General features: G+C 38.4%; 1 protein-coding gene across 1 annotated transcript; it reads right to left on the minus strand.

Annotated features, from left to right (window-relative positions):
• Nucleotides 1–127: 127 nt before the first annotated feature.
• fzd6 (frizzled class receptor 6) lies at nucleotides 128–18,484 on the minus strand. The gene is made up of 8 exons (XM_030158861.1): nucleotides 18,350–18,484; nucleotides 15,952–16,395; nucleotides 8,912–9,108; nucleotides 7,318–7,903; nucleotides 5,436–5,855; nucleotides 4,006–4,154; nucleotides 2,747–3,166; nucleotides 128–1,719 (listed from the first exon to the last, which is right to left on the minus strand). Exons 2-8 carry the CDS (start codon nucleotides 16,135–16,137, stop codon nucleotides 1,548–1,550), a joined length of 2,130 nt encoding a protein of 709 aa, XP_030014721.1. The 5' UTR covers nucleotides 16,138–16,395; nucleotides 18,350–18,484; the 3' UTR covers nucleotides 128–1,547.

Consider the following 18,484-nt stretch of genomic DNA (forward strand, 5'->3'; position numbering starts at 1 on the left):
AGAATATCTCCATATGACTTTCATGTGAAGAGCAGAATCTGCTTTTTCCTACTTTTGACATCTTTACATAGGAAGGATTATGGATGTTCTAATGCCATTTATTAAATAAGCAGTGAAGACACACAACCAAGCATCAATGCACTTTTTTTTATTCAGTATTTTATCAAAATTAAATGGTATTGATACAAAAATTTTGCCAGAAATACAGGCTACAATAAAAACACATTAAAAACAGCTCCATAAAAACTGGTCTTAAACTACACTAGGTCTAGTTTTATCATCAGCAAGATCTCCTCTCAACTGCAGAAGACTAAAAATATTTCCCTTTTGTTTAATTAGTGTTATTGGGGACATCCCGAGACCCTCAAATAGGCCATTTAAAGACTTTTAAGGGAAAAATTCAACCCTTTTTTACAGCAAAACAGATAGTGCAGCATGACAGAGTGTGAAGTAGTCACAGAAGCAGATGTGGAAATACAGAGATATATGGTCCAGAACCCATATGTTAAATAGAAATCCTGAATAAAACCCCAGATATTCAGTCATTAGGACAATTCACACTTAATATTTAGTGGTTTGTGCTTCTGGTGAGAAATAGTGCAAAGCCCATTTGACTGGTTTCCTTATTTAATTGTAAATCTATGAATTTAACACCTACACCTGCAAACCATGTGTAGGTTCACGAGGAAAGGCACATTCTTTAGAAAACTATAAAGCTAAACTTGATCCAGATTCATAGGATGCGTCTTTATGGGGAGCAGACTCTAAATAAAAAAAATAAAATAAAGGCTTGAACAACAGAAAATAGCAGAAAATTGAAATACACAAAATGATAGAGTATTTTCTGTAATAAAATTTTTTTTTTTATCAAAAATCAGCATTTAAAATTATCAAGTTTATGAGCATGCCTTGTTTAAAATAATAAAAAGTACACACGATGTTTTACTAACAACAGACATTCAGATAAAGTTTACCACAGGAAGACTTTTTCCTTAGATTAAATGTTTGGCTTTATCATGACCTTTCTTAAAACCAACAGTGTAACGACTAGTCCAGTGTAAGACTTCACTTCTAAAAAAAAAAAAAAAAAAAAAAAAAAAGAAGAAAAAATGCAGGTTTACATAAATATTGTTTTCTTTCGCCTCTCTACTATGATCTACCAGTCTGAGTAACTGTAGACCTAACATTTGTACTTTAATGCTGTTGGATTTCATATACACATGTGCTGATGAAACATTCACGGTTTGACTGTATGGATATAAGCTCAGTAAAGCTGACAGACACAGGAGTCGCCCAAAGTCAATAATGTCACCCCGTTAAGACTCCACTAAAGCCAACACATTCTGGTCCAAACATACCACATCTGAAATGCATGAGGTACGCTGTATTAAACTGGCAGCATTTAAGACAATCATATACTCAGACACATGCAGCTGATATAATATATGCCAGGAAACACAAAGGGATGCTGGGATTTCAAACAGGCGCCACCATTAAATTCAGGGATGGACGGCTGGTTTAGTGGGAAAACTTTAGGGTCCAACATCTCAGCAGTTGCTGTCTTTTGCCTCCTTGCTCTCCTCAGGTGCCTTGTGCACCAGTTGGTGGGTGGAGTCTTGAATGCTGCTGCTCAGTGATAGGTTTAAAGCTGGATGCTGCTGCTGCTGCTGTCCACTGGAAACCTGCCTGGCTTCGGACAGGTCACTCCTCGGCGTCATCCTGAACCAGCAACAAGACAACAGAGGTTAGAAAAGAAAAGAAAAGAATAGAATATCATCATTGTCACAACAACTACAACGAAATTAAAAGTGGCATCAAATCTTATCACATGTAAAACCAACTACAAAAATACAAATAAAAGCAGCTAAAATAAATATTATTATTAATATTAATAGTGAAGTACAACAACAGAGTCATAATTTCACAAAAGAGAAGAACTGGTGATACAGAGCCTATAGCTTGTTCCATCTGTGTTGCTATGGTAATACTACATGATGCTCGTAGAAATATACACATTTTGTATATTCATGTAACCAGTAGAACATCAGCTCAAAGCTCAATGAAATGCATTTTCGGAAAATAGATTACAACTCAAACAACAAGCACTTAAATGGGAAAAAAATCTACAACAAGCTAACAGTCTGAGACTAGCATATGTCATGAATAATAAAACAACAAACCAATGCGACAAACTTTGCAGCACTAAGCTAACAGTAAGCAGACCCAATAATATAAGTAATATTTCTCTACTGATAAAAATCACTGAAAGAGACAAAGAAAAGCAAAAACAAAGGTCGCGTTATGAAGCGATGATAATGAATTTTGTCTTACATTTGCTGTTTTCTGATCATAACTTGATTTTATACAAATAAAGCTTCTGCTATCGGCTAATCCATTGTTTTGTGTTACATTGGAGGGAACATTACACACCGTTAATATTGTGTCTATTCATATTCTATGTCTATTTTGGTTATATTCTACTTTAGTTCTGTTCTTACTTTACATTCTGTAAAATTTTATATTCTATTTTCTTATTTTACTTTTTAGTTTTTATTTTATTTTTGCTCTATTCTTATTTTCTGAGAAATTGTTTTTTTATTCATATTGACTGGAGTAGCACTCTCAATTTCATTACATAAACAATGATAATAATGGGTATTCTATTCTATTCTATTCTATTCTATTCTATTCTATTCTATTCTAACATTCAGACAAACCCTAATAAAATGTATTGGACATGTCTTACCTCCCATCTGGGACTCTGAGTAAACTCTCCGAGCGGCTGCTGACCTTACTGGAGCTCCCTTTACTGCGTCTCTCTCCCCCTTCCTTCTCCCTCTCCCTCTCCCTGTCTCCCCGCTCTCCCCGCCTGGAGCTCCTGTTCGAGGTCCCACGGTCCAGATGATCCCTGGCCGACACCTCAGACAGGGAGCCTTGTGCGTGAGGCCCGTGATTGGCCAGAGCTGACGTTCCTTGGTTAGAAGCGGTGGTGGTGGAGGCGTTAGTGGGTGCGCCCGCCACCGTGCTCGTGCCCATGGACTTAGAGATGACCTTGAGCTTGTGCGAGTTGGGCTTGTAGTGCTTCTTCTTGTGCTGGACTCGGCTGTTGTGCTTGAGGAAGAACTCGCAGGATTCCTGGAGAACCCGGCGGCTCTCGCTGATGGGACTGAGGGTCAGAAAACATGAGGATTCAGTGAGTTTACACGTTTATGGCTCATGAAACTTAAATGAACTTAACCCTTTAACCCCTGACATGTCTGTGGTGAGCGTTCTGAATGTATGATTTATTTTAAATATTCATCAAAATTCAACCATTTGCTCATTAGGAAAAATTTCAAAACGTGCTAATAGAATAGACCTGGTTTATTCCATAGACATCTGAGGATGCTCAGTACACCCCCCACTGCCTGTGTAATAGAGGGCAAAACACAGAGCAGTGACTGAGACCGACTCACTATAAAAATAGTTTGTTTCATTTTTTTTAAACCATTTACCTTGTTTTTTTTTACTGTTTTTTGCAGCATTGTCATGATTTTCCTTTAACTATTTATTTATTTACAGTGTTTTTACTGAGTTTTGACTGTATAACTACTTTTTACAGTTCAACCAGGTGCCAAAAAGCAGCTGAACTGATTTAGAAAAAGAGCCCAAAACAAAAACGACTGGGCCCAAATTCAAATCCTTGTTGTTTTTCATTGTGTTCCAGTTCACAGTTCATGTTCAACATCCTAAATCTTTTATTGATGTACATTCTGAGTGCCTTATTTGGTCAAAACTTGTCAAACTTCAATTCCTCTCTTTGTCTTTTTCTGTTATTCCACCCTGTTTTGACCCTAAAACACACAGTAAAGCAAAACCACTGAAGAAAAGGAACATGAGCAGCACATACTCACAGCAGCTTTTATGAGCCTGAAACAGAAGCAGATTCACAGCAGAAGTAATGTCTCAGGGGTTAAAGGGTTAAATGAACTTTAACAACCGGGAGGACAAGATTTAGGGTCTTACTCCCTCTTCCGTGTCCTGTTGAAGAAGTAGGCCCACTCGGAGCAGGTCTTTTTGCTGCTGACCCAGAACACGGCGGATATCCCGACAACTAACGTCATCAAGTATTTGACGAGAAACAGGGACAGGTCTGGACGGTTGTTCTCTGTGGTCTGAAAGGAAGAGACAAACACTAACTAAATTCTGATCTGGAATAAATTAACAAATTAGATTTTGTAGCATCAGCTTTTTTGGGACTTAATGTCATTAATGTGTTATATCACAAGTCCACATCCCCTTGTTTTTCACACTGAACCGTGCATTGAATCATCTGTCATTCTGCCATAAATTAAGTTTTACAATCCGGCCTCTTTTCACTTTAAAACACTGTCGACAGAACAGAAGAATGGACTTTCTCACCTTATGCCATATTATTTATTAACATCATACAGTAATAATTAATGGTTTGGTTGTTTTAAATGTCAAGTATTTGTGTTGCATTTCATTAGATTCATGTTTAATCCTTGAAGATGGAAATGTCAGGATAGTGGATGCTTTAAAAAGTCATTTAGTTGATTCATTTAACTTTTTATTACTGCTGACATTCTGATTTGATTGTATTTATGTTTGTCTTTCTGTATTCTTATATCTCTTTTCATGTGAGAACATAAAACTTTCTTGGGATTGTGTGTTTAAATGTGCACACTCTTAGTCATTCTGAGCCAATGACACTACTTTCAGTGTAATTTTTTTCAACACTGTAACCTCATAACTATAATTACACACAGCAATATTTTTGCACACTTATTTATCTACATTTCTTTAGTCATCATATTGATCATCTCTGTCCAGTGCATTGCCGTTCTGTGTTTAATGCAGTGTTTAATATGTATATTTGGTTTATTTATATTTAGAGCTCTATAGATGTGTGAATATTTAGAGCTTAATATATACTAGTGATATTAATACCGATATCTAGATCTATCTAGATATCTTCCCATCAACCATCACGGACTGAAGCTAGTAAATGCAGCGTTCCTGTTTTTAACTAAATTTCCCCATCATACAGCATGGTACTGTGCTTCTGGTGTACCAAGCAACGTGATTGTAAATGACTAATATCTATCAAAGTATTGGTCCTATCAACTTACCGAAATATTAAATGTGGAGATGGGACTATTCCTCAACTGTAGGTACCAAACTGGCCAGTTAAAAACATCTCAATTTCTCAGAACTGTGCAGATACACACACAGACACTCTGAGACCTTCCAGTATTATGATATAGATAGTTTTGTAGTATTGATAATTTCTTTCCTGCTACTTTATTTATACTTGCAGAGTAACTGTAACACACAAGAATTTCCCCTGGTATTAATAAAGTATTCTGATGATTTTCATCTGCCTTCCTCTGGTGTTTCACTCGATTCCTTCTGACTTAACCATCCAGGGCTACCTTATAGGAGCAGGGGATGCTGTACTCCTGACAGCGGTCGTTGATCCAGGTGGTCTCCCAGCTGCTGCGGTGGCTCTGTTCGTAGGTGTAGCAGGCCAACAGGGTGACCAGCGGAACCAGGTAGAGGCAGCTGAACACACCGATGCGGATCATGAACTTCTTGAGCTTCTCCTGGTTGCGCTCGTCGTGTTGAATGACCTGCCTGACGTGGTTGAGGGAGACGATGCCCGCCAGGAGGAGGAAGAGGCCGACTATGACGCCCACGCACAGCGGGGCCAGGACGAAGTAGCGCAGGGCATCCAGGTCGTAGAGTCCCACGAAGCAAACCCCGCTGATGTTGTCCCCTTCCACCTTGTTGAGAGCCAGGAGCATGACCGTTAGCGCCCCGGGGATCCCCCACGCAGCAGAGTGGAACCACACCTAAAGACAGAAGATCAACAAATATTTTCAACAGGGAGCGCCATTGGCAATCCTGCTGCAGTTGACATAGTTTGGAAATTTTACATGAAGTCCCATTAATTAACCCTTTAGGGCACACACACATATACATATGTATAAAACACAGATAGACAGACAGATAGATAGATCATGGATGTTTTTCTCTTTCTACAGTTACAACAGAAACTATCACACAGGCAAAAAATGACTTAAAATAATGATAAATAAGAAGCTATAACATGAAAATAGAATGCTCCAGACAAAACAAAAATGTCTGAGCACATGTAAAATAGTTGAAAGCTTATTTTTTTTAAATGTCATAGATTTTCATTATGAACATTTAGTCCCTTTTTTGTTCTTTGCTATAACACACTGTTGTAAGAATTTCATTCATTCATTCATCATCTGAACCTGCTTTATCCTCACTAGGGTCGCTGGAGTCTAACCCGGCTACTTATGGGCGAAGGCGGGGTACACCCTGGATGAGTCGCCAGTTCATTGCAGGGCTGACACACAGACAAACAAGCAAATCACTCTCACAATTACACCTATGGGCAATTTAGATTAACCAATTAACCTATCAGTGCATGTCTTTGGATGGTGGGAGGAAGACGGAGTACCTGGAGAGAACCCACACAGACATGAGGAGAACATGCAAACTCCACACACAGAAAGGTCCCACCTTAATAATTTACTACATACAATAATGATAATTAATGGCCAGATATTAAAGGTTCTTGGAAAAAATCAAAATCTAAACAAGTGCATTTTTCTCATTTCTTGTCAAAATTATGTCATCACACTTAAAATAAGACATAATCACCTAAAGAGTAACTTTTCAGTGAGATAGAAGAACTTATTTTTAGACAGCAGATCTGGAAAATCTTATATCAAGAAATCTTACCAAGATAATTTTCACTTGTTCCATTGGCAGATTTTTTTTTTTTTTTTTTTGCTTAATTCAAGATTTTTTGGCTTAATTCAAGCGAAAAATCTGCCAATGGAACAAGTAAACTTATCTTGGTAATAATTCTTGAAATAAGATTTTCAAGACCTATTGTCTAAAAATAAGTTCTAATATCTCACTGAAAAGTTACTCTTGAGGTAATTATGCGTTATTTTAAGTGTGATAAGATATTTTGACTAGAAATGAGAAAATACGCTTGGTAAGATTTTGATTTTTTCCAGCGCAGAAAAAAGAAATACTAAAGAATTGCCAAAAAATACATTTTCTGACACTTGTTTTGCAAAAGAAAACAAATAAATGTAGGCAGCTTGTTATAATGGTACTCCTTATGGGGTTAAAGTGAAAAAAACAAAGCTTCTTTTCTCTGCAGTTCTATTTCATTTACATTACTTTTTGTAGTCTATGTAATTTTCACTTTTCTGTTTGTGCTGTCCTGTTATTTTAGTACAAAAAGAAAGAAAGAAAAAAAAAACTCACTGCTTTCTTCTCTATGGCCTCACAGCTCCACTTGGGACCAGCGGCTAGGAACCACGTGATGGTAAGAATGACCCACCAAACGATACCAGCGATGGAGAAGAAGTAGAGCAGCATAAACAGCAGAGTGCATCCTTTACTCTGAGAGCCCAGCACCACAGTGTCCACGCCTGAAGGATGAGCGGCTTTGGTGCAGGCTGCGTTGTTCCCCAGCAGGAAGCCGATAAAGTAAATGAGCGAGACAAAGCTGTAGCAAACGGCGTAGAAGATTATGGGACGCTCTGGGTAGCGGAAACGCTTAACGTCGATGAGGAAGGTGAGGAAGGTGAAAAGCGTGGCTCCCAGGCAGATGATGGAACACACGCCGATGAAGCTCTTTGCAAATTCAATGTCATGGGGTTTGAAATACATGTTAGAACAAGGCGGAGCACAGTCCTGGGCCCCCAGGAACATGGAGCCCAGGCCTGGTCTGGTCTTTAACTGCAGTGGACACCAGAAGCCGAGGTCCCTTTTCGCCGATGATGAGGTCTCGGGGGTTGTTACAGGAGGAGCTGACAAAGAGTTGTCAAACAGGTAGCAGGTCTGCAATCTGGAAAATAAAAACCAGTCAGTAACTAAAACAATCTGCAAAATCCTTTAATAAGGGTTTCACAAATGTAAGACTTTTAAAGACCCCCTTAAGAGCATTATGAACACAGTCAAAGACCTGTTCTGTAATCCTTTTACTGCAATAAACTCCAGATTTAATAGAGCCACCAAATGCCCGCTGACTTTACCTGTTTTAGAAAGCGTTTGCGGTATTTGCAGGGTTCATACACATTCTTCACGGTCAAATTCAAGCACTTCTAAGGCTCATTTTCAAAATTTTCCAGCACAGCACCTTATCACTGGGGTAATATACATATCTACAGGAATGCATATACTCATTATTATTTTTGTCACTTTTTATCACAATGATGTACATTGTATTAGGCCATAAACAACTAAAATTATGTTTCATACTAGCAAAAAGTTTAGAAATTAAAGGAGAACACAAATTTTTATCCAAGAAAAAAGGGAAGCTACTTGGCGTTTTTAAGGCACACTTGCATCGAGACAAAAATGAAGAAAAAAATTTACCTGGAGTCGACCTGAGAGCGCCTGCTACTTTTCTTTTTTGACATAAAGTTTTGTTTTTCTATATGTATCCCCTCTAAGTAGCTTTGGCTTGGCATCTACCCTGGCAAGGTTACTATTAAATATAAATAAACAAATCACATTACAGAGTTATAATTGCAAGCACTTAAACTAAAATTCAAGCACTTTTCAGACCTTGAAAACACAACATTGAAATTCAAGCATTTTCAAGGATTTCAAGCACCAATACCAACCCTATGTTTTACACACACACACACACACACACACACACACACACACACACACAAAAGAATGGGAGAACAAACCTCTTCAATCAAGCACTAAATCCAATAAAATACTTGTCAGTCAAATCATAGAATATGTTAGATTCACATTAATTTACTTTAGACTTTACAGAACTTAACATCTGTATAATAGACTAGTTATGAACCTTTGGAGTGTTTATTTGTGCTTTTCTTACTTGTCACACTGCAGCTCAGGAGGCCAGGTGATACCGAACACTCGGATATCCTCTGCACAGTCCGACAGCACCATCTTACACTCTTCTCGACATGGAAGGATCACGGTTTTTTCCTCGGTGCATTGTGGGATAAAAGCTTGGCACAGGAAGTGGTGGACACTCGGGGAGCAGTGTAGGTTTACCAGGGGCATAAAAGGCTGGAGGTGGACAGAGGAGAGATGGGAGATCACTGGGAGGCTTTGGAAAAGGAACTTTGAGTTTGTTTTTGAGACACACCTTTTTGCTAAACAGGAAGGGGCATGTTCATATTTACATACTCAACACTATGCTGTAACTCAGGGGTGTCAAACTCATTCCACATTCAGCCCAATATGCTCTCATGTAGGTTGGACCAGTAGAATAATATTTTCTTAATTTATTCAACCTTTATTTAACCAGGTAAGTCCTTAAAAACATTCTTATTTGCAATAATGACCTGACAGGAGGAGGGGATCATATAACAACATAAATATGACAAATAACATGACAAAAAAACACAAGGCGATTAAAAAGACACTAAAAAAACAGACATAAAAAGTATGTGTAGCAGCACGTCTGTTAAAATGTCCATTATACTTTTCTTAAATGTAGAAACTGAAATAAAATTGTCCAGTTTCAGTGATTTTAAAGCTCATTCCAATCTTTTGCTGCTGTTTATGAAAAAGATGATCGACCAATGATAGATTTTACCGTGGGTATTTTCAGTGTGAGGAGATGTGATTTAATAACATAATAACCTGCAAATAATGTCAACTTCAAACTTTTCCCAGTTTTAGAGTGGAAAAAAAGCTCAATTACATTATGAAAAGGTTTACTGTACTTTCCAGACTATTGGCTGCACCTGATTATAAACTACACCCACGCTTCACGCTGATGTCTCACCATTGAGTCGTTGATGCCAAGCTTACGTGCAGCAGTTCTATTTCGTTCTTCAACAGCCGGATTGATTGTTAGCCCGTGAAACATAAATTAGCCGCATCATTGTTTGAGCTGCGAATTCACAGCATGTGAAAAAAGTAGCGGCTTATAGACCAAGAAATTATGGTATATCTACAAACTATGTTTTGAAAAATATTAAGAAAATTAATAACCTGAAATATATTAAAGCAGTGTAGGACTTTCATCACAGTTTTTTTTTTTTTTTCAAATTTGTAAAACGCGAGTGATATCCTAATTATCACCAATCCATTAGTCTTTCTGTGCTTTCACACCTGAATTACTTCCCTAATGGTGAACAACTTTGAGGATGACTCCATCATAAACACAGTCTGTTTGTTTACATAACAAACCAAAACATCACTTGGGCTTTTTTGGAAATTTTGTCGCAAAGTGCATTGTGGGAATGCTGACCAAGCAAAAGGGGTTTCTCACAGATTCTGCAAGAAAATGAGCCAAATCGTTACAACGTAAAATTCTCCGGTCCACCAGGGTGCTTTTACAGGATGAGTCTAGTCGGTGGATGGAGGTAAAGGCCACATTTGGATTCAGCATTCACAAAGAGATAGTGAAATTGCTGCTGCATAGAATTGGCATTCCCACAATGCACCACTTCGGGACAAAATTTCCGAAAAGGCTCGAATGACGTTTGGGTTTGTTATGCAAACAAGCGGACTGTGTTTATGATGGAGTCATCTTTGAAGTTGTTCACACTGAGGGAAGTGATTCAGGTGCTGAAGCTTGGAAAAACTAATGGATTGGTGATAATTAGGATATAACTGGAGTTTTACACATTTGAAAAAAAAATTTGTGATCAAAGTCATACACTGCTTTAAGATAAATAAGTGCAATTTTAACAATATTAAGCCTCATCTTATTTACATATACTCATGAACTAAACTGATTTTGACACCACTGACTGTTAATATCCGAGTTTAGTTTTTGCATTTCATAAATTCATCCTCTGGCCCAGATCGGACCCTTTGGTGGGCCGGTTTTGGCCCGTGGACCATATGTTTGACACCCCAGCTGTAACTGATATGTAAATAGTAACTGAGGATGAGAACAGATATGACTCTTTCATAACATGGGTAGTTTCAGTTGTGGAGCTGCAGCGTTCTACAGCGCCACACAAAGGGCCCATTCAGTGGCTGGGAAACATACTCTTCCGTTTCAACAAAATGGTCAAGAAGTGACGACTGAGGAGGGGGATGCAGTAGAGCTGGCAGGAAATGAGTGCATGGACGTTTGGAAACACACAGCGACAGGCCAGGAAGGCTGGAATACACAGAGCTGTTGATGGGTGATGGTGGTCGGGAGACGCCGAATGAATGAGCTTGAAGCGTCAGAGACAGTTTTTTTGTTTGATTGTCCTGATGACGAGAACGTAAGGCTTCTGCTTGGCCTTGAAGTTGAACCTGAGGGAATCTTATTTGTTGCCAATTTTAATCTAGTGTCTAATCACTAAAGCTGTTGTTTTTGACTCCTGTGTTTCAAGCATTTATTTTTAAAGAGGAAAACTCATTCAAATATCTTTTACACTGGCATCCTGGTCTACATAAGCAGCAGCACAATTAACAAGGTTTCAAACCAGGTTGGAGCCGTAAAAACATACATAAACATCATAAGGCATGGAACACAATCAAAGAAAATAAAAAGTAAAGAAGTTAACATGTAAATGAATTTGGTAAAAAATCTACAGCCTGTAAAATCATGTCTACAGAGTTTGAGAGACTAACATTTACTTCATTCCAAACTGAAGTCCATGCAGGTTTAATGCCTTTTTCCCCATTTCAGTGCAAATGTTTGGAACAGACAGAAGGAATAAATCTGGGGACAACAGGCTGTAACTTTTCATACTGGCTCCTTGTTTGCATGACATGAAAACCAAAACAATACTCCTTGTAATAAAACTACATAAAATCATGTTTGTCCTACTGTTATTCATCTATTAATTTTAAATTATTGTACTCTTGACTGTGTCTAAGTCAAATTTATGATTTATTTGTTCACCCACAACTGCTCTGTTTGTTCTTTGACACGGCCAGATGTTTCACCACAGCCCAGGACTTGACTATTATCAAACCGTTTTGTGTGGGCTGACTAATATTTGCTAATATTTGTATAAAACACATATATCCACACCAACAGAGCCCACTGTTGAATGTTTGCTCTTCTCTTCTTTCCTGAAATCCAGTCTGGCAGTGGGCCCACATCTCCGGGGCCTGGACTTGCCCCCTCTGACAGTACAAGTCCTTGTTTCTCTCCTGTGGAGGTCCTGGACTCCTTCTCACTGGTCTCACTCTTGCTCAACAATCTGACCTTTATTTGCTTTATGGCAAAGATACTGTAACAACAACTGCCCCCGTTTCAGAGACCTTCAATTGGGATCAGCAGTCGAGCTGACTGCAGGAAAAAAAATCCTCTTCTCAGAATTTCTACTAAAGTACTTCAGGGATTATAAGAGTCAAAAACATGGTTTGACGCTCGCTTTTAAAACTTCTGCCTTAACTTTAAAGACTCAGAAATTTTCTCCCCGTTACAGTATGTCAGCTACTTTTAGCATTCCCATTGTAGCTTCTAAGTTATTTTTACAAAGTAGCTGGACGAAGCCTGCATCAAGGGCGGGAAAAGGTTATGCCTCTACCGGAAAATCCTACTGATAGGCTGGACGGCACCCAACTAAAGCCAATATTCTGCTTGATTATGGTGTCAGGTCTTTCTGATAAATCCCTGCACGTTTTCTAAGAAAGCAATGCATAGTATGTGATGTTGTATGCAGGCCAGAAAGTGTTATCCTGTTACCTGGGAGACAGGACCGTGGAGGTAAGACTGCACACGGGGGGAAATGAGTGAGTGATTAACAGAAGCAGAATACTCTTTGTGGTATGCAGGCTGGGCTTTGTGTGCGACTGGGTGTGTCCCTCCCCTTCCTCCAGAAATCAAAGGCCTCACACAACAAAGTCCGTGAAGTTGCCTGTGGCCAAGGTTGCTATGAAATAAGAAGCCTTTACCTTTGCCAGATGCCACACAAAAGATTCCTTCCACAGATCAGTGTTCACGCTCAACTCTAGCATCAGAATGTGCGTAATCCAAACCCTGGCCTGCAGGAATGTCAGTTCACAAGAGGCGACGACGACGATAGTGGAAGAAACACAAGAAGATACTCTGAACGCACATCAGGATGAGTATCTGTAGCCGAGGTGAGAGTTTGAGGGGTAAAAATCACCATCACAGCTCTTTAAATACACTATGCTTTTGTGAAACAGTAAATCTGTAAGTAGGGACAAACTGCGAGTACTGTTTATTGGTAATCAAGAAGACTGATATCTGGAGCCAGTATTTGTGTCAACTTTTATCTGATTAATCTGTCAAATCAAAGAAGAAAGTACAGCTCGATGACATTTCTGGACCTGGAGTAAACACTAAATAAATAAATGTTCTCTCCTCATTTCACAGGCTACTGGTCATGACTTGTAACTGAATAGAAAAATGAAACCAACAAAACTAATCTGTTTATTTAACCCATAAAGGCCCAGTGTTATTTTTGTATCAGTTCCAAAATATTTTTTTTTCTCTATCTTCAACTTTTACTAAGTGATTTATCATAATTTATTATGACATAATCCTCTGTAGTTTGTGTTTTTTTTCAGTGAACATCAGGTATTTTCCTATATTTAATTTACTGATCATGTAGATGTTCATGAAAGGTCAGATTAAGGTTGAGGGTTATTATATCCAAAACAGAGAAAACTGAATAAAAAGTGACTTTTTCAACTAAATATATCATTAACTGAACATAAACCCATTGTGTCCATTCACTTTCACAGATCCAACTCCATGGGTTTTACTGGTGAATCAACGTAGAAGATGATGGTGTTTCCATGTTCACTATGGACCCTCTGAACATCCAAATGGGTCATATCTGATGACCATAAAAAGATGACAAACTGCATTTTACATAAATTATTTACATGTATTGAAAGGATTAGTGGATCAACAGGTATTTAACAGTTTAGATCAGTAGATGCTTTTAGTCACTGGTGGCTGTTTGGGTCTTTATGGGTTAATCAGATTAAAAAAACACTGATAGAACCCTCAAAATGTGAAATGATAAGATCTAAGAGTTGCTCATGGCTCATAAGTATAAACTCAAACCACCAAGCATAAAAGACAAAATAAGAGCATTTTCTGCAGCACACGTCCCATCATCGCCCATGATTTCTAGTCCAGACATTCATTAACTCCTTATATCTCACCTTTTGATAACATTTCGATTTACATCTATTGGAATAAAGTGTCTTTCTCAAACAAGCTTCAGTTGCAGAATGATTTAACGCAGCCTAAGCAGCATTCAGACCTGAGAGTATGACCTTCCTGGAAGCAGTGCATTGTTGGCTGTTGCTTCTCTCTTAATGCACTTTTCCTGTTAAAGGAACCTTAATGCATAGTTCCAGTATGAGGGCATCTGTTTTTTCCACACTGTAATTCCCCTAAGCTTTCATTTCTTCATCGTTTCAACATTTTATTCATTAGACAGTGTTCAATAACAATCGGGTGGGATTTGTGGCGGGCACTTTGCGTTTAGTTGTTGATGGCCGTTACAAAATGGTAATTATGGCTCAATCAATATGCGTTTCTAAAGGCTGATAGACAGTGACATTTACAGACTGAAAACACTAATAGCGTTCAGAACAGCACTAATAACAGCCATTGTATTGTGATGATATTCATTATCTACAACTGTGACTTGAATTATAATTTTTTCGCAAGCTACAAACATTTGTTTCACTACAAGCAAAAGTCAATCTAATTACAACTCTCCACAGAAATCGAGACTAATGATATTTTTAAGGTGGGTCAGTGGCTGTTTGGCTCATTAACATGCAATCTGCTTCCAGTGGTTAGTCAAAATAAGCTCTACTGAACGACAAACGTCTCTAATGGATTATCACTAAATTCTGTGTGAACATTCATGGTTTTCTAAACAACATATCGAGCCTCTGTCAATCTCGTGTTCGCACAACCACCACCGTCTTTGCATGAAACGCCGCCATCGTCATGATCAATTATCTTTTTATTGAGCTTTATCATCAGGTTGAAAGGTGTAAAGGTTTATCAGAAAAACATGCAATTTTATTAGAAGCCAGTCAGGGCAACTTTTACATGATGATGTTATGTATCTTGTGTAAAATTCATATCAATGCACTTTGTTTATTTCGTTGTCACAGTCTTTCCGGAAATATGTTACGTCATGTGAATGAAGCAGAGCTGTAAAATGTGCATGAAGGCAATGCAAACAAATATGGAGGAGGGTGAACATAACGTAAATTGGATCAGGAAAAAGATGTGGGAAGGTGGCATTTGTACCTAAAAGAGGGGATACATCTGTTGAATGGATATGTTTTAGATAAAGAAACGTCTTACATTATTGTCAGAAAAACAGACATGTAAGATGATTATATGTATCTTACATAAAATTCATGATCATTGTTGTCCCACACTTTCCATAAATCATGTGGTGCTTTGTATGCAAGCAAAGGTAATGCGAATGAACATAGAGAATGCATGGATGATGCAATGATAAGACATTCATACATAAAAGAGGCGATACTTCTGTTGCATGGAAGTGTTTGGGGAATGAAAAGTGTGACACAGACAAAAAAACTGAAACATGCATACAAGCCAACACGACAGACTCAAAAACCATTAACCTCTGTCACCATTTATGCAAAAATCATGCCAGTGTGTAGAGAGCCACAAAAGTGGAGCTGAGTGATCAAAACAAAGCCTCGACTACAGTGTTGAAGAGGAGCATGAAGCTAGTAGGTGACAACAGCTGCTACTGCAAAGGATTTTCATTTTTCATAACCTATTTACTCACTGAATTATGTGAAATGATGCTATGTCATGATATGTATGATCATCTGGAAATTAAATTACTTATATTGGAATATGAAATTTTGGATCACAGCGAGTACAAGCCAATAACCCACAAGGTCAATACTGGAACGATAGAATAGCAGTGATAAATAATTTTTTGAGGTAATGTAATAAGGACTCACCTCCATATTACTGGCTGCAATGTCCTGGTCATAGTGCTCCATCATGTTGGGAAAGAAGGTCATGTTGTAGGGCATACCCAGACATCGATGTACTTTGATTGGCTCACAGGTAAACAGGCTGTGAGCACTACAGCTTCCTACACATAACAGCGCCAAGCACACCCACAGTGGTCCTGGGATCAGCATGGTGATAGTTGATTGAGTGTCTAGGGTATTTCTTTTTTTGTGTGTGTGTATAAACTAGGAACAGGTTTAATTCTGGCTCAGTGGGAGGATATCTTGGCCCAAATTTCAGATTCCCCTGGCTCACTCTGTCATTCGCGTTCCACTTCTCCTGGGGTCACCTCAGTGAGGCGGGAGGGTGAGGCAGCAGGTAAAATTTTTCCATCAGCTCCCAGTTTGGGTCAGATGTGCCTCAGGGTCAAATACAGGAATCCTACATCCCTGAAAATAAAGAGAGGATACAGTATATTACAGAATTATTTAAAGGCAAGAAGCAACTATTCCTTTTATTCTCAACCGCAGCACACATTTTGTTAAGATTTTCTTCAGAAGCCAAAGTTGAAAAGATAACTATAGCTGATTATTACTGTGTTTCAGAGCAGACGCAGACTGAAGCTCTGTCATCAAAACAGCCTCTCACACAACCTCTCATTTTGCTATCATCTCTACAGTGAAATTAAACTACAGCTCTTTATTTCAGGCAGTCTTACAGGTCCCCTGAGGTCCACAAGCTCCAGCCTGAGAACCACTGTTTTGAGACATATCAGAAAGATGGATTTAAAGGACCAAAACCTGGCCAATCCACATGTAGAATCTCAGTGCAAGCATTAACTTGGGGTGGGGAATGCAGACGTTGAATGAGTCTCAGCTTGTTGATGCACATTAAATTTCATGTGCAAATGCCAGAGTTTCACATAGACACATGCATAGTGACTAAAACACAGAACATGATACTTTCTCAGTGAAAACAAAGACATAGTATCAGCTAGTTTGGGTCTGCTGTTGGTGTACATGACCAGAAACTGGTTTGGTTATTCTAACAGTGTACTCATATCAAATGATTGAGTACTAACGACATACACATACCTACAGTCGTGGAAAAAATTATTAGACTACCCCTTGTTTTTTTCAATTTCTTGTTCATTTTAATGCCTGGTACAACGAAAGGTATGTTTATTTGGACAAATATGATGATGACAACAAAAATAGCTCATAAGAGTTTAATTTAAGAGTTGATATCTAACCATTTTCCATGTTTTTCTAAATAATAACCAAAATCACTTCAGGTCTTCCATCAATATCTATGGCATTGTACTGACAAAAACTGTGCTTTTAGGTATTCCATGGTTTCTTTTCTGTCTGTTTTAGTCACATGATACACACAGGAGTTAGTATTTGATTGCAAAACCATTGTTTCTGATGACTTTGGATGATCTAATAATTTTTCCATAACTGTATATCAGACACTGCCAGTGAATGTGTGTAATGTGTATGTACTCCTTATGAATCAATAAAAATACAATAAAAATGAGAACTGTATAAAACGCTAATCCACCTGTTTCTGTAGATGCACTGATAACATTTATGTAGACAGTTTCTAGTAGCTATTACCTGGTATTTAATTTTGGACAGTTAACTTACTTTTAGCTGTGGTCCCTGTGTGTTAACACATCCATAAAAAGCACATAAAACACAATAATAAAGAGCAACAATACTAAACATGATAAAAGCACACTTCATACACCACATTCCAAAAAGGCAGCTGTACATACAATGTCTAAAAGATATAGGAAGTATTTGCAGCTGTTTGAACAATGTAGTCTTTTACCAACAAAGATATAACCCATTATGATCTAAGTGGGTGATTAAATTCCTGATGATTATTATGCTGATATGTTAGCTGGTGGTAAGTTTATCTACTGTTACCACATCACTGTTTACATGTAAAGAAACCATCACAGATACTATTGTTGGCCTGTAAATTCCTGTAGCTGCTTTAAAGTCATATTGATAACACTATGAAGGATTATTAAAGTTAATAACTGTGTTTTTGCAACTGTTTTAATAGACTGTAAAGTAAAAACAAATGTGACTCAACAAAGAGCAACAAGTTGACACAACCAGATGAGTAAAATATCTTCCCAGGAGTTCACTCACTATAAGACTTAAAACACGTGGAAGTAATCAGATACTAAGTGTTTTTTTACATTATACCAGTCAACCCCCAGCTGTACCGCCCGTGTCCGGAAATAAGACGCCAACTCCGGCCACAGAATACAATCAAGTCCGCTGCTTCGGCCGCCTCCGTGGGACGAGGGCCCGACGTAACTTCAGCACAACAACAGAGTTAGGAAACTACAAAAAAAAAAGACAAAAACGGAACACAAACACTTACCCCCAACGTCCCCGGAGTTCGTGAGACAGCTGGCTACATGGGTAGAGTCTGGTGTGTGTTTTAGTGGGGGTTCTGTGGGGGTTTATTGACGTGTTTCGAGGGAAAGATCCAGATCGGTCCTCCGATCTGTCCCAA

This window comes from Sphaeramia orbicularis, chromosome 16 (genome assembly GCF_902148855.1).
Source record: "Sphaeramia orbicularis chromosome 16, fSphaOr1.1, whole genome shotgun sequence".
Taxonomy (NCBI): Eukaryota; Metazoa; Chordata; class Actinopteri; order Kurtiformes; family Apogonidae; genus Sphaeramia; species Sphaeramia orbicularis.

Bases quoted from the DNA above. Each gene is read 5' to 3' on its own strand.
- fzd6 (XM_030158861.1), bottom strand. From the start codon at position 16,137: ATGCTGATCCCAGGACCACTGTGGGTGTGCTTGGCGCTGTTATGTGTA. The intron at 7,904-8,911 runs GTAAGAAAAGCA...TTTATTTTCCAG, and splicing joins CCTGAGCTGCAGTGTGACAA to ATTGCAGACCTGCTACCTGT. The intron at 4,155-5,435 runs GTAGCCCTGGAT...TCTTCCTTTCAG, and splicing joins GCATCCCCTGCTCCTATAAG to ACCACAGAGAACAACCGTCC.